A 16,051-nucleotide genomic window follows, 5' to 3' on the forward strand; every position below is an offset into this window, starting at 1 on the left:
ATAAAGAGTTGGGGTATTTAAATGATAGGGCTGTCTTGTAGGGATGGGGTCTCAGATGCTTCGCTAATGAGTTAGGGACCATAGACTTCATCACTATATTGCCTTACATATTATCTGCTGCTTTAAATATGTATTCCTATGTACCACCTGTGCTCCATGTTGTCTAATGTTAGTCCTAAAATTGGTTATGTTCTGCTTCAGTATTTTTCCTACTCTGTCTTGGATCCTTGCGAATACTATGTCTTTTAAACTTGTATCTATTTACCCTATGGTATTGTTTATGAAATGTCCTTGAGACTGTATTGAAATGTACTTAATACTGATTGTACTAATCTCATACTGTGTAATCCACCATAAGTCTCAGTGAAAAAGGCGGACTATAAATGACATAAATAATTATAATAAATAATTCCTTGTAATGAAAAAGGCACAATTTTTCCTGAGAGACTGGAGGGCTTGAAACTGCAGGGAGAAGCACTCTGACCTCAGAAGCACTCCTTTCAATGAACTCTATATTAATGTTGTAGACTCCTGTGAAGAACAGAAGACATCCCAACACAGAGCACAGCTACAAGTTGTTGCATTTCAAGGGACTGGCTAGAAGATGTCAGAAAGACTGAGACCTATGTCTGGTTGAGTAAAACAGGCCTGTTTTGTTACATGATTGTTGCTGTATATGTTTTATTATTGAATTGTTCCAAACAAGATGTTTTCTTTTTCCCAAGTTATTCATTGGGCCAAGCTACAAGTGACAAATGGCACTTGAACGGCAAGTGAACAGACTCACGTGTATTCCTCCCTGTTCACTTGCGCTCCACTTGTGCTCCACTAGTGATCGAGTGGAGCACAAGTGGTGCGCAAGTGAACAGGGAGGAATACACGTGAGTCTGTTCACTTGCCGTTCAAGTGTTATTTGTCACTTGTAGCTTGGCCCATTGCAAGTGGGTCACACTGTCATAGACATGAACTCTCCCAGTTCTTAAATTAGATATATCTATTTATTTGATGTTGCTCCTTGAACAAAACAAGTTACACTAGGTCAAGGATAATAAGGTTGCCAACCTCCAGGTGGGGCCTGGCGATCTCCTGGAAGTATAACTGGTCTCCAGATGGCAGGATCAGTTCACCTGGCGGAAATGGCTGCTTTGGAAGCGGGACTGTATGGCACGATACTCCACAGAGGTCTCTTCCCTCCTCAAAACCTTCCCTCCTCAGGCTCCCCTCCCCAAATCTCCAGGAATTTCCCAAGTCAGAGTTGGCAACACTATGTCTGGAGATCTCCCAGAAGTGACATCACAGAGTCCCTGGTGCACCCACTTCCTGGATCCCCGCCCCTCAGGCTCCCGGGATTTGCACACACGGGACTGGCAACCTACACATTCGTCAGTAAAGACTGGGAGGGCAAGCGACGAAAGCAGATTCATGGGGTGGGGCAGTGGGGGGTGGGGGTGGGAGAGGCAGAAGGCACCCCACCCCAAATGTAGGCTGCAGGTTTCTCCCTCAAAGAGGGAGAGAAAGATCATTAAAGGATATATGCCAGGAATGTAATACTTAGTTGATAAGTTAAGTGGGAAAGGGAACAGAGATAGCACTGTGTTATAATAGATAAGCTTAGAAGAGAGTGAAAGTATATGTTTAATAGAATAATATAAGTTTGAAATGAGTAGGGGGGAAAACGGATAAGGGGTTGGAAAACTGTTGGAAGTCAACAAAAGGGGGGGAGGGAGGGGGTTAGAACTGGAATATCTAAAGGAAATTGATTGTAATGAGTATAATATAGATTGATTTCTAATCCAATAAAAAAAATTTTTTTAAAAAAAAGAGGGAGAGAAAGACACAAGGGGAAATGTAGCCGTCACTTCCTCTAAATCCAGAGTGTAACGGAAAGTCTGCCTTCAGGACCCTGAGGCCCAGTTCAGCTGAGTTTTCCTCCACAGGGGAGAGTTTCTGGATTTTTTTCCCGTGGAGGTATGTAACACGGAAAGTCAACCCCTACTTCATGGGTCCTCCCATCTAGGTATTCATGCGGTTCTGGCACAGGATGTTGGAGAGTTCCTACACCTTCCAGTGCAGGCATGGACGTTTTCCTTGCTAGCCACAGGAATGACCCGCTACATGTTCGAGCCATGACAGTTGAGTTGTGAGAGATCACCAGACCGGAGCTGTTAAAGGTGGTGGTTTTCCTAGTGTATGTTTTGGCTCTTTAAATGGCTTTTGGGAACGATTTAGCAAATACGTGGAGGACAGCTCCCTCAACTAAAAAAGAGAGCTAAATGAACTTGCTGTGAGCTGTAGCATGGATCTTGCACACATCATGGCCGGATGGAAACTAAATTTCAGCTCCAAAGCTATGGCAGAAATACCTGTAGAAGGAGTGGAGATTTCCCCCAGGAACCAGACAAAAATTGTAATTCTGTGTCCCACATACAGAATAAAAGAGCAACTAATTCTGTCTAAACTAGAAGATCAACTAGTCAAAGAAGGGGGCCAGTTAAGAGAGAAAACAGTCTTTGAACAACTGATCACTGGAGATTCGAAATACCTACTAGGATAACTAGAATCACAGGGTTGAAAGGTACCTCCAGGGGTCATCTAGTCCAACCCCTTGCACAGTGCAGGAAATTCACAACTACCCCCCCCCACACACACACACACGCAGTGACCCCTGCTCCATGCCCAGAAGATGGCAAAACACCATCAGGATCCCTAGCCAAACTGGCCTGTGGAAAATTGCTACTTGACTTCGAGGCGGCAATCGGCCTTACCCTGGGCATGTAAGACGGGCCACGAGAACTAAGCGCTGATGTAACCCTTCCTCTAATTAAGTATGATGATAGATGGAAAGATATTTAAATAGAAGAAGTAAATTAGGAATATATATGGGCAAGATCTATTTAGGTATATAATTTAATTAACGACAATTTGATTTAATTGATAGTCGTTTATTTATTACGTTTCTCTCGTATAGGATTTAGATGTGTTTCCAGATGATTATCGATCATTAAAGTAGTGGATGACTGTAGAGATATGATTTGGATGATCACGAGATATAGTGATGCTTTTGGGGTATATGAAATAAATAAAAAAATACAGCAATCAATTAATCATTTATTAATATATATTAGTAAGTTTATTACAATTTGTTTCCGGAGGGACATCTCCCCTGCACAACATGTCTTCTAAGCACATATAATAAAAGCCCTATTGCATCAGGATTCTTCTCCACCACTACCCTTTGACTGAAAATAGAAAATTATCCCTATAGCTGATTCATTGGCCTCGAAGCCCTCACAAGGAGGGTAATTGAGCTGTCTTTAGGAGGGGCTGCATTGCAGTAAAGAGAGAGTGTGCGCAATACACACTCTCGTGCGCGCACACGCACACACACCCAGACAAAAGCAGGAGAGAACAGTGGAGCGGACCATCTGTGTGCCTCTGGACCTGAAGAATCCTTCAGCACAAAGGAGACCCTCTCCAGTCTGTTGTATCAGCAGCTCTTCCCTAGTAAGGTAAGAGCTCGAGAGAAATATACTGCACTGTGGTTTTTTTAAAAGAAGGGTTCTTTTTGGAGGGCTTGGGAGCACTGGTCTTGTTAATTTATATCAGTTTTTTCAGCCTTGCTCCTGTCAATGTGAAGGGCAGGATTAAAAATACCAATCTCAGTAACAAACTTCCCTGAATAAAGCTTTTCTATCTGCTCTCTCAAGACCCTTAATAAACGTGCCCCTCTCTCAAATGCTTAAAAATTTAGCAGGTGGTTTAGAAAAAGGGAACAGTAGTAGATAAATGTCCTTTTTAAAATAGGAAGGCTTTAAAAATTTAATCTTCTGTCATTCCAACCACCTTTCTATATATATAAATTAAAGCAACTGCCCCTCCCTCTGTTTAATTTTAATTATGCCAGTCATTTGGCCGAAAAAGATTCCCCAGAAATATGTGAGCATGGGTGTTCATAAATATCTATGCATCTATCATGAGGAAGAGGCTATTTTAAAACACAGATGTCTCTTTCATACCGTGCATGCCGCAAATTGGTATTTCCTAGTCTTCCCTGCTGCTTGTCCCTTCAATGTAAAATTAAACATGATATCATTTTTTGCAGAAAATCATAAAGACAGAGCACATGCTGCGCATGCATTGATAATGACGCGGCATCTTCCTGAAGATGGTGGGGCTTGCTTCATTGTAAAGCGGGTTGCATGGATGGAAAGGGAATTGCCAGGGGACGGGCTGGCACAGCTGCTGGGTTGGAGTAGGCCAAACAGGGGAGAAACTGAAGAAAGCAGGGAGCGTTATGGGAGGGGCAGTGCAGATGAATTCATCACCAGGGCGGAACCCACCTGCAGGAATAACGTAACCGTGCACAGAACTGAATCGGCTTTTGTGATGATCAGTATGGAAGGAATGAGTGAAGTGGACAGAAAGGACGAGCCATCTTGCCAGGAATTGGGAGTGGTCGGATGGGAGGAGAATGGGCCCAGGAGTTTTACACCGAAATGCTTGAAAAGGCATCGTTCTCTCTTGACTTTTAGTAGGCGTTTCAAAATGGTGGGTATGAAACCACAAGTGCAGATGTGAGGTCCATTAGCCAGAGAGCTAGGATTCGCTGTAAGTGATCCGGACTCAAGTACAGCACACACACCCCACTAGGGTTACCAACACTGGATTGGAGATTTGATTTAGAACCTGCTGAGGGCAGGGTTTGGGGAGGGGAGAGACCTCAGCAGGGGATGTGATACCACAGGGTCGGCCCTCTGAAGCTGGCATTTCTTCAGGGGAACTGATCTGGAATGGTTGTAATTCCAGGAGCGCTCCAGTCCCCACCTGGAGGTTGGCAACCCTCTACATGCAGTAGAAGACTCCTTCCTATCTGTTTAGCCCCAACCTAGAGTCCCTTTTTCAAAAGGAGCTAAACATATATACACACATACGCACATGTATGTAGGTACGAAAGGGGTTTTATATTTGCGTGTGTGTATGGGTCTATACATACACACATACACACACTATATTTGTTCTTTATTTAAGAAATGTACATACTACCTCTCCAGGGAGACCCCCAAAATAAAAACAAATAAAATCATTTTTTAAAAGAGTCATAAAATTATAGTAGGTAGCCCTTGAAAAGCTTGTTGGTCTCTAACGTGACACTGAACTCAAATCCCGCTATAAAATTATCGTTAAAAAAGAAAGCATGGAACTATATCCGTAAAAAAACACTCAGGCTAGAAGACGACCATAATTTTTTTTTTTTAAGATGCAACGCTTCTGTTAAAAACCTGGGTGATGAAAAATGTTTGGGCCTGGTGCCTGAAGGATAGGAAAGTAGGAGCCAGGCAAGCCTGGTGGGAGATGGTGTGCTGCAGAGTTGCCAACTCGTGCCTGGAGATTTAGGGATGGAGCCTGGAGAGGGTGGGCTTTGGGAGAGAAGAATACAACTATGAATTGTGTCCCGAAACCGATGGCAGCCTGCGCACAGCTAAGTAGAGTTGCCAGCGGGAAATACCTGGAGATCTAGGGGGGGGGTGAAACCTGGAGAAAGTGGGGTTTGGGGAGGGAAAGGACCTTGGCACGGCATAATTCCATGGAGTCCACCCCCCAAAATAGCCATTTTCTCCAGGTGAACTGTGGCCTGGAGACCAGTTGTAATTCCGGGAGATCTCCAGCCACTACCTGGAGGCTGGCAACCCTACTTCTAAGGCATAATGTAATCTTGCTGTCTAGCTCCTGACAATATAACCCGGCTGCCACATATCGGCCCAACAGAAGTTTCAAGACAGTTTCCAAGGGCAGCCTCATGCAGAATACAATATAGTAATCTAACCTGCATGAAATCAGAGCACGGATCATTGCAGCCAAGTCATGCTTCTGGAGGAACAGCTGCATCGGGCATATTTCCCAAATCTGATAAAAGGCCCATCATCTGAGGAGGACATCTGAGTCACCAGTCTGATAGTACCCTCAAGCGATGAACCTGCTCCTTCAGGAGGAATGTTACCCCTTCCGGGACAAGCTGACTTCTCAGAGCCAAGCTGCAAGTGACGAATGACACTTGCCTGGCTTCAAGTGAACAGGGAGGAATACACGCGAGTCTGTTCACTTGCCAGGCAAGTGTCATTCATCACTTGTAGCTTGGCCCTCAGTCTTCGAGTGGCTTTGTCAGTGACCAAAAGGACCTCAGCTGTATATGGACTGAGCTTCAGTTGATTGGTCCTTAGCAGTTTATTGGTCCACCTCAGCAGTTAAGGACCAACAGAGCTGGGTGTCCGCCGCATATTGGTGGCCCCTCACTCTGAATCCCTGATCTCTCCCAGTGGTTTCATGTGGACATTAAGCGGCACGGGGGGAAAGATAGACCCCTGCAAGACCCCATAGCACACCTGCCACGGTATGGCTGAGTAGCAGTCCTGCAGAATACGCACCCCACTCACAGAATTCCTGCCATGCCATGGTGCTTCTCCCTAAAGGAAGTGAGTAGCAAACCATTGGCTGATTCCGCACACGTTGGATAATGCACTTTCAATGCACTTTAGCAATCGTTTGGAAGTGGGTTTTTTGTTCCACGCACGAAAAATTCAGTTCCAAATGATCTCTAAAGAGGATTGGAAGTTCATTATCCAACGTGTGCGGAATTAGACGTTCATTAATATGAGAGGAAGTGATGGTGGCCGGTTGGGGGTAGGGTTGCCAGGCTCCAGATGGCGGCTGGAGATCTCCCTTAATTACAACTGACTATAGAGATCAGTTCTCTCCAGACTACAGAGATCAGCTCCCTTGGAGAAAATGGCTCCTTTGGAGGATAGACTCTATGGCATTATACCATTCTGAGGCCCCTCCCCTCCCCAAACCCCACCCTCTCCAGGCTCCACCCCCAAAAATCTCCAGGAATTTCCCAACCTGGGGGAGAGGACCGAACCTATTCCACTGAATCGAGCCTGCTGTAATTTGCATAGCCCTTTCTTTGGTTCTGTTTCTTGGTCATGCTTGGATGTGACAAAATGTGGGGAACTAGCTTCAAGATTTTACCATTTATTAATAATAGCAGTAATGCTCACAACAGCCATGTAAGGTTTGTCATTATGATTACCTTCATATTGCAGATCGGGGACTGCAAGCAACAGAGAGTTGTTTCCCCAAAGAAACCTTGTAAGAGTGTGGTGGAAATGTTATCAGAGTGGCAGCCTTCCAGTTCATTCTCTTAGTCCCTGTGCCATACCAGATCGATAAAGGTCACGGGCCCCGCAGCCTAGAAAGATAAGGTGAAAGGAATCTGAACAAAATCTGGGTGTTTGTGACTGGAGCTATCTACTGCATTTGGGGACTGACAAAGCTTGAATGACTGCTGGTATTTACACTTGTTACTGCAGTGGTTTTCAACCCCAGGGTTAGGACTCAATACACTGTGGAGCCCCAAATGCTAGGTTCAATCATGACCCCCCGGCCAGAGCTGCCATTGCCTGGTACCTTTTGGAAGGATCGGCTGCTAGTGCGCATGCGTAGAGAGAGGGTGCCATGTGCTGGGAGGGGTAGAGCAATAGTGAGCGGCAGGCACTGAGCAGTAGACGAGATTCCTTCAAGGTTCGGATTAGGGTTGCTAAATCGAGCTGCTGTGGAGCACGGCGATTCGGGCTGATTCCACCCCTGGGGAGCGCGGGAGCATTCCCAGGGAGGCACGTGACCTACACGATGGCATCACTTCCCGGAAGTGACATCATCACGCAGGCTGGGAGCGGCCGTAAGGTAGATGCCAGGCCTCCGACCTCCCGCCTGGGGAGTCGGGGGACCTGGCAACCCTATGCCAACCTCTGGGGGGCCTAGAATTCTCCAGTCTACAGAGAGCAGTTCCCGTGGAGAAAATGGCTGCTCTGGAGAGTGGACTCTCTCTAGGAAATCCCCTGCCACCAGTGAGTACTTCCTGCCACTTCTCAGCTGGACGGCAGGAGGAAAAGGGTGAGGGGTGTGTGACAAGCAGCATCCCAACATTCTGACGTCACGCTCTGCACCTGGAAACTCTGGTTAAACCATAGAGTTTTGTCCAAATGCTGCAGCGTCCCTGTGGTGATGTCGCTGATGGCATCATTACATCACCAACGAGGACCTCGCCCCATTTAAGTCCCCCACTGGTTGTCACCATTGGGCAGGCAAACCTAACTCTATGGCATTATACCCCCCATGTTTGGGCCGTTAGCAAAGTCTATTGTGTGGCATAGGAAGCATGATTATAGGTGGTTGTGAGCTCGTTCTGCTGGCTGGTGTGTGTGCAGGAATGAAAATAATACAAGCATACACTTGGTTTATATTTCAAAAAGAAATAAGAGTTCTTTATTGCAGGAACTCCATACTCTGATAGGGAAGGAGGAGAGATAAATCCTAACTACCTGTCTAGTTTAAGGATGGGCATAGATTGCAGGGCAAGGCCTGCGTCCATGCTGCCAAGATGGAGGGAGGAGAAGGAGAGAGGTGTTGCCTGGAAAAAAGCCAGGAAGAGGAGGAGAGAGAGGGAGGAAGCCAGGAGGAGGAAATCCTGAGAACAGCAATCTGCATATTAAAGGACAGTCAGAGCAGTAAACAGAGTGCCCTGACCTCTCTATCTTTCTAACTCTTTGGTTTGTCCCCCTCTGAAACCTGGGGAGAGAGACAGCGCTGGATCCTCCTCTTCCAACACTTACCACAAACCCCACTCACCCCAGGTTGTACCCCCAAATCGGCAGGAGTTTCCCAACCTGGAATTGACAGTCCTACTTCTGACCCTTGCCTTGTATCTCACTATGGTACACCTCTCGGTGCTTGGCTTGTGTTCCCTTTCTCGGCTCTCTTGATCTACATTCCTGGCTTTGATGCTGGTGAGGTCATAATCCTGACTTCCCCTCTTCCTGTCATCGCATTATGATGTCACATGTCTGCAGCTCAGCGGGACTCATGCAGTAGCCTGGGGGGTCTTAAAGGTGGGTCCTAGTTCTGGGGAAACTGAAGACCGCTTCACAGTATCACACCATCCGGTCAGAGGAAGACCTGCTGAACGTCTTCTTGAATTTAGTGTCAGGTAGGTAGCCGTGTTGGTCTGCAGTAGAAGAGGAAGATTTGGGTCCAGTAGCACCTTGTATCTCGATCCAGAGGAGTTAGCCGTGTTAGTCTGTAGTTGCAAAATAGTAAAGAGTCCAGTAGCACCTTTAAGATTAACTAACTTTATTGTAGCGTAAGCTTTCGAGAACCACAGCTCTCTTCGTCAGATGCATTTGACAAAGAGAGCTGTGGTTCTCGAAAGCTTACACTACAATAAAGTTGGTTAGTCTTAAAGATGCTACAGGACTCTTTACCACCTTGTATCTAGTTTCAGGTAGATAGCTGTGTTGGTCTGTAGTAGAAGGGCAGGATTTGAGTCCAGTGACACCTTCTTGTATCAAATACCGGTTACAGCTACGGTTTTAACAAAGCACCCTCCTTCTCTTCTTCATAGTGAGAAATGAGAGATACCGTGAACTCCCAGTACAACTCCTTCCTTTACTGGAGGATGCCTATTCCGGAACTGGACCTGTCCGAGCTGGAATGCCTGGAGCTGGCCGACAGGGCCATCTACAAGCCAAAGGGGAGCTACGACAACCTGGTCACAGACCGGAAGACGCAGGGCCGTGACGTCTTCGAACACGATGGCGATAAGGACAGCCTCCTCCAGTTCAACAGCTTCAACTTCTGGAGGGCTCCGATTGCCAGTATTACTGCTTTAGATTTTGACCTTCTCTGATCCCACCGGGCTTCTCTTTGTGGCTCTGATGGGAGAGAAGGGCCTTCCTTCCTTCCTCTACACCCCTCCCCCCTCCCCTCCGTTTGTTCTCTTTGGTGATGTTTTCTTTTCAAGCAGCAGGACAATGCCTATGAGATCTGCCATGGCTCACGAGATTTTCTGTTGTGTTCTCACTCCCGACTAAAGATCTGTCTCTTGAGCATAAGAATATGAGATTACCGAGAAAGAAACTGTGATCTGTCTGTGTCAGCAAGAGGGTGGGATAGGACTACGCAGCCACTGAAGGACCACAACCCACAGCCTGGCCCATGCTGCTGGCTACCCGAACCGGAAGGTGCCAGGAGCACCCGGGGTTCCTTCTTTGCTCATAATTGCCTCTGCTTGTATGTGGGTGGAACCCATTGGGCTGTAGTTAGCCACTAATCATATGTGGGCAAAATCTGGCTTGCATAGAGAAGGACATCTAGTCTGCTCACCTGCCGCCTCTGTTTCCCTCTCCCCCTTGCCTGTAGCCTCCTTCAGGATAAGATCCGGAGGAGTTAGCTGTGTTAGTCTGCAGTTGCAAATTAGTAAAGTGTCCAGTAATACCTTTAAGACTAACAAACTTTATAGTAGCATAAGCTTTTGAGAACCACAGCTCTCTTTGTCAGATGCATCTGATGAAGAGAGCTGTGGTTCTCAAAAGCTTGTGCTGCAGTAAAGTTGGTTAGTCTTAAAGGGGCTACTAGACTCTTAAGGGAAACTCAGGTGATAGGTGAGCAAAGCAGCTGTTTCAGTTAAGAGGCAAGAACACGCTTCCAGGAAGAGGCACGTTTCAGAGCCAGGTTCAAAGATCTGTTCTGGATTGGGGAGTTGCAGAGAAGAAGTGTACTGGAAGCAGCCGTGGACTAGAAAGTCCAAATGGCCCGGGAACAAGCCAGGTAGGCGGGGCGCCCCCTGCAGTACTAAGCAGAGATACTTATTGGGGGTTGGCTTCGTTTGCTCCGGCAGCCCTCCGAGGCAATGGCCCTCCGGGAAGTTGGCTCTTGATTTGAAGAGAATAAGAGATGTGGTTTGTGTCTAATAACCGGACATATGACGTGCTTCAGAAAAGGAACCGCTGTCTCTGCATGGCATGTCAGCTGGAAGAGTGCAAAAGAGTGCTGGACCTGTCTGGGGTGAGTTCTCGGACAGGGTGGAGCGAGGGAAAGCTGGGCAACAGCGGGAACTACAACCAGCTGTCAGACCAGTTAGCTGTTATTACTCCTGCTAGTATTTTGCAAACCACCCTTTTGTTTCTCAGAGCCAAGCTACAAGTGACGCCTGGCACAGGTTGGACACTTGTCAGCTTCCCTCAAGTTTTGATGGGAAATGTAGGCATCCTGGTCTTGCAGCTGTAATGGAGAGCCAAACTGTAAAACCAGGACGCCTACAGTTCCCATCAAAACTTGAGGGAAGCTGACAAGTGTCCAACCTGTGTAAGGCGTCACTTGTAGCTTGGCTATCAGTGAGCAGGACGATGGCAGAGGTTTTGGGGTGGGTGGGTAGTGGTGGGTGGGTAGCTTTATCACAGGACCCACAGGACCCACGCTGGCCTCTTCCACTGGGGCAGTCTTAGCTGATAGGCAACAGGGGCAGCTCCTGGGAGTTGTGACTGCCCATCCACTCACGCACCCTGACGAAAGGGAGAAGAGAAAAAGCAGGCTCCTGCCACCACCAATTGCAGCCAGTGTGGAATTTGGAATTTGGGCCGCTTGCTCACGGCAACAACCATGTGCCTGCTCTGCCCAGGGCTCCGGCAGCCGGCTTGCTGGGAGCTGCTGCCTGCCTCGCACAGGGGGAGGGCTGCCCCTTGCTGGGCCCTGGCAGCAGGTGGGTGGAGGCTGGCCGTGATTCCAGGACCCCCAAATCAAGACCACCCTGGCTTTTTTGCTAGTCATCTTATGGTCCTCTTCTTTGACGAAAGCTTACCGATGAGGATCAGGCCAAAACCCCAGGAATATCCCTCAAGTGCAAGATTCGCTCTAGGCTCAAGCCCAAGCAGAGGAGAGATGGGGAGGAAGCAAAGAGGGTCTCAGCGAGCGCTTCAGAGCCAGTGAGGATGTGGCCATTCTGCCGATCTCCCATGAACCATCTCTTCTCTGCAGAGCAGAATGTGGCACGCCCTGGTACCTCTCTGTGTCCATTTATCAGATAACGTCCCCTGTGACTCACAAAGGATGTGTTTTGTTTCACAGATTTATTTATTTATTTATAGTCCGCCTTTCTCATTGAGACTCAAGGTGGACTACACAGTGTGAGAGTAGCACAGTCCATACCAGGAGCATTTCCCTAAACAATGCCATAGGGTAAATAGATACATGTTCACAAAGACAGAGCCTTAGCAGGAATCCAATACAACATAGGGGCGAGGTCTCTGGTTCCTAACGCATTAGCAGAACATCTGAGACCCCCTCCCTACAATACTGCCCTCCTATCTGAGTAAAAAGCCTTTTTTGAATCATTCGGTTTTGCATCGTTTGCGGAAAGCCAGGAGAGTGGGGGTTCTCCTGACCTTCTCAGGCGGGCCGTTCCACAGGGTAGGGGCCACCACAGAGAAAGCCCGTGGACGGGCTGCTGTTGATTTTGCAATCAGTTGGTGTTTCCCATATCTGGACAACAGTGGACACTGGCTTCAAAAGAAGATTAGACAGATGCATGTAGATGGGGGGGCGGGGTCTATGAATAACTATTAGCAGCAGGCCTCTGGTGACCAGAGCTTGGGAAATTCCTGGAAATTTGTGTGCCATGCCCGTGGAGGAGAAAATCTGGAGAGGGATTTCACCTAGAATCTATGGTATACCATAGAGTTTGCCCTCTCAAGCTGCCCCTTTCCCTAGGAAAACAGAAAAGAGTCCAGTAGCACCTTTAAGACTAACCAACTTTACTGTAGCATAAGCTTTTGAGAACCACAGTTCTCTTCATCAGGTGAATCTGATGAAGAGAGCTGTGGTTCTCAAAAGCTTATGCTACAGTAAAGTTGGTTGGTTACAGTAAAATTGGTTGGTTAAAGGTGCTACTGGACTCTTTTCTATTTTGCTACTACAGACTAACACGGCCAACTCCTCTGGATCTTTTCTCTAGGGGAACTGATCTCTGTAGTATGAAAATCAGTTGTAAACCTGGGAGAATACCACATCTCACCTGGATACTGGCAACCCTACCAGAGCCTAGGACCAGGAGGTAGTGGCTCACCTTGTGAGGTTTCCAGGAAGGGGCATACAGTACGGTTAACTGAATAACTAGTCGTTTCTATATATAATTTACATCGCAGCCTTTTGTGGGGGCATTCTGTAAAGCTGCAACATCAGATCCTCCCACTTGATTCACCACACCCCATATGATAGCGTCACAATTCCCCCCACCTAACTCTGCCCCTGAAAACATCCACTGTCCCATTTTTTTAATCACCCGCACTGGCAAATGTTTGAAATTCTGTCGCAATGCAACATGGTCTCTATGCAGCTAAATTGGCACAAAAAAAAACATTTTTGACATGTTATACCACTATTCTAGTAAATCAGGCATTGCCTCTTCTTTCTCACAAGAGAAGTAGGGTGTGTTTGGTGTAACTAATTGATTGCTGAATTTTATCTTTTGTATGTTCGTCATGCCTCCTGACCTGGATAGCCCAGGTGAGCCTGATCTCGTCACATCTCAGAAGCTAAGCAGAGTCAGTCTTGGTTAGTGATTGGATGGGAGACCTCCAATGAAGACCGGGGTTGCAGAGGTCGTCAATGACAAGCCACCTCTGTTAGTCTCTTGCCATGAAAATCCCCCAGGGGTCGCCATAAGTCAGCTATGACTTGAGGGCATTTTCTTCCACCACGTCCTTTGTGCACACTGCAAATTTGGGGGCACACAAATCCTGCTGTTTCCCCTCAGCTCCCCCAAATGTAGCATGTTTGTGAAACACACACGGAGGTAGAAGAGGCACCCTTATGCCAGCATACATTTGCTGGAATGGACTAAGAAGTAATAGATGTTCCTGTTGCCAGATGCTTGCCTGTTATGACCTTTCTGGGAGCCTCTCTGGGTAACCCGACGATGGCAGCAAACCAAGTTGCAGTGTGGATTGGCAGTTAAGAGCCACCGCTCTGCTTCATCTGGGACGGATCGCCATGCCAACTTCCTTGCACAAATCATTCTCAAGCCAAATCAAGCTCTCTTCTGTAAATATGTAACTCATTTACATATGCCTTCGAATGCAGAGTTGTTTGATCGGACTCTAAAGTGGGGGCTCTGGGCTTCTTGCAAATTTCCAGCTTGTGATCTGGAAAAAGTCCTCCCTAGCACACGATATATGAAGTCTTTCTTGGAAGAGGAAGGGGGTTGCCCTGGGACCACCTTTAAAAACAAAAGGAATGTCCCTCTAATTACTTAAACTGGCTTGTTTGTTTAAATAGACATTCCTCCTTCGCAGGGAACTAGTTCTACAAGAGAAGAAACAAGCAATCTTTATCAGAGATCTCTGCCCATCACTAAACAATCCAGATACCTGTGACAGTTAAAGCAGACTATAGATTTGTAGTGTGCTAGGGCCAAAGACTGCACTTTTTCTGTACCTAGCAGCAGGTTGGAAGGGACGTGGATGTGCATTCAATAGGCATCCAAATTTTGTAGCTCTAGGGCAGGAGGCCATTGCAGAGGAAAGAAAACGTTGCATTGCACACCCTCAACACCGTAACCAATAGACGGACAGTCAGCTTTCCTTGCAAACTGGGGATACCAGCAGTGGAAGTAGCAAGGAAAGGCAAGGTAGGAGACTGTGGTTATTTGTTTGCCTGACCCAAAATAGTTCTCTTCGTGGGCTGGAGGCAGCTCCCACTGCTGCTGTGATCAACGGGAGCTTGAGCTTCATGCTTTTGATTACCTAAACATCTGAACATCAAACCTGACAAAACTCTTGTCCTAGGCCAACTCACTCAACATTCAGCCGAAGTGCCTTAAATACGTGAGACAGACGAGGTTACGCGATGTACCCCAGAGATAACGGGGAATAAACTTCCAGTGGGGTCCGCTATGGTGTGGCATCAATGGAAAAGGCCTTGTTTACAAGAATTTGATCTAGAGATCAAGTTGCTCCCAAAGTCAATACTGAATCATCCCCCTTGTCGGAAAGGCCATGAGAACATCTCACAGATTACGTGGCTGCCTAGCAAGCCCACTGAAGACACTAATACATTGGAAGTGGCTTGTAAAATGTGCTTGTTTTCCAACACAGATTATGTTTCAGGCACACCTTTAAAATCTCTGGAGTACACCTTGTAAAAAGGAAGGTATCAATACGGTGTTTAACATGGGTTTCCATACCAATCTGACACAGGCTTTTACGTGGTCGGGTATGGGTGCGAGGGCTCTTGCATCAAGGGAAAGTTCTTTGCCCTGGTATTGCGCTGCTATTTGTGGAACAGATCTGTGGGGTCCAATCCAGAGGGAAATTTAGTGCTGCATAATTTACAATGCTGAGAAATAAAATGAACGGCTAATTCTGATGCATTTTGTTCTCCAGAATGAGACATTCCACCACCACCCCCAGCCCCCAAGAATTCTGTGTTACACACAGATCTCTCCAAAGACAGAGATGGAGGTGGCTTTATTGCGGTTGAGACCAGGGCTTTTTTCTGGGAAAAGAGGTGGTGGAACTCAGTGGGTTGCCCTCGGAGAAAATGGTCACATGGCTGGTGGCCCCGACCCCTGATCTCCAGGCAGAGGGGAGTTGAGATTCTAAACCCCCCTCTGTCTGGAGATCAGGGGGCGGGGCCACCAGCCATGTGACCATTTTCAAGAGATGTCGGAACTCCGTTCCACTGCATTCCAGCTGAAAAAAAGCCCTGGTTTACACACTAATAATTTGTATGACTCAGATCCTGCAGAGGTATACATAGCAATTCTCTGCCTTGCTTGAAAGATGACACCTTTACGTCTGTGCTTTTCAGCATCTGCACTGCCTCTCTGTATAGGTGACAATTCTGAACAGAAGTCAGTGAAACCAATGAGAATGTGTGCATGTTTGTTTTGTGATTTTTTTTAAAAAAAATTGTAGTAATCTCTGAGAAACCCTCTGTCACTGCTGCTTGGATTGGAATAGTCCTTGAATATATGTTAATAAAGAACTTCAGCACCTAAAAGTGTTAACATTAATAAAATGGCTCTGGAAGATAAAAATCCAGCTGTGCAGATCTGACTCCCACAATACGTTTTTCCTCCTCACTTGTGGTTCTAATGCATTTGGATACACAATTGTGCAGATGTTAACGGTGGCCTGAAATATCATCTGCCTAACTGTTG

At 46.9% G+C, this 16,051-nt stretch overlaps 1 protein-coding gene across 1 annotated transcript; it reads left to right on the forward strand.

Moving 5' to 3' along the window:
* Nucleotides 1-3,357: 3,357 nt before the first annotated feature.
* Nucleotides 3,358-9,793, forward strand: MLLT11 (MLLT11 transcription factor 7 cofactor). The gene is made up of 2 exons (XM_054994113.1): nucleotides 3,358-3,509; nucleotides 9,458-9,793. Exon 2 carries the CDS (start codon nucleotides 9,464-9,466, stop codon nucleotides 9,740-9,742), a length of 279 nt encoding a protein of 92 aa, XP_054850088.1. The 5' UTR covers nucleotides 3,358-3,509; nucleotides 9,458-9,463; the 3' UTR covers nucleotides 9,743-9,793.
* Nucleotides 9,794-16,051: the final 6,258 nt, after the last annotated feature.

This window comes from Eublepharis macularius, chromosome 1 (assembly GCF_028583425.1).
Source record: "Eublepharis macularius isolate TG4126 chromosome 1, MPM_Emac_v1.0, whole genome shotgun sequence".
NCBI classification, from domain to species: Eukaryota; Metazoa; Chordata; class Lepidosauria; order Squamata; family Eublepharidae; genus Eublepharis; species Eublepharis macularius.

Excerpts from the sequence above, each read along its gene's own strand:
- MLLT11 (XM_054994113.1), top strand. The coding sequence starts at position 9,464 with ATGAGAGATACCGTGAACTCCCAGTACAACTCCTTCCTTTACTGGAGG.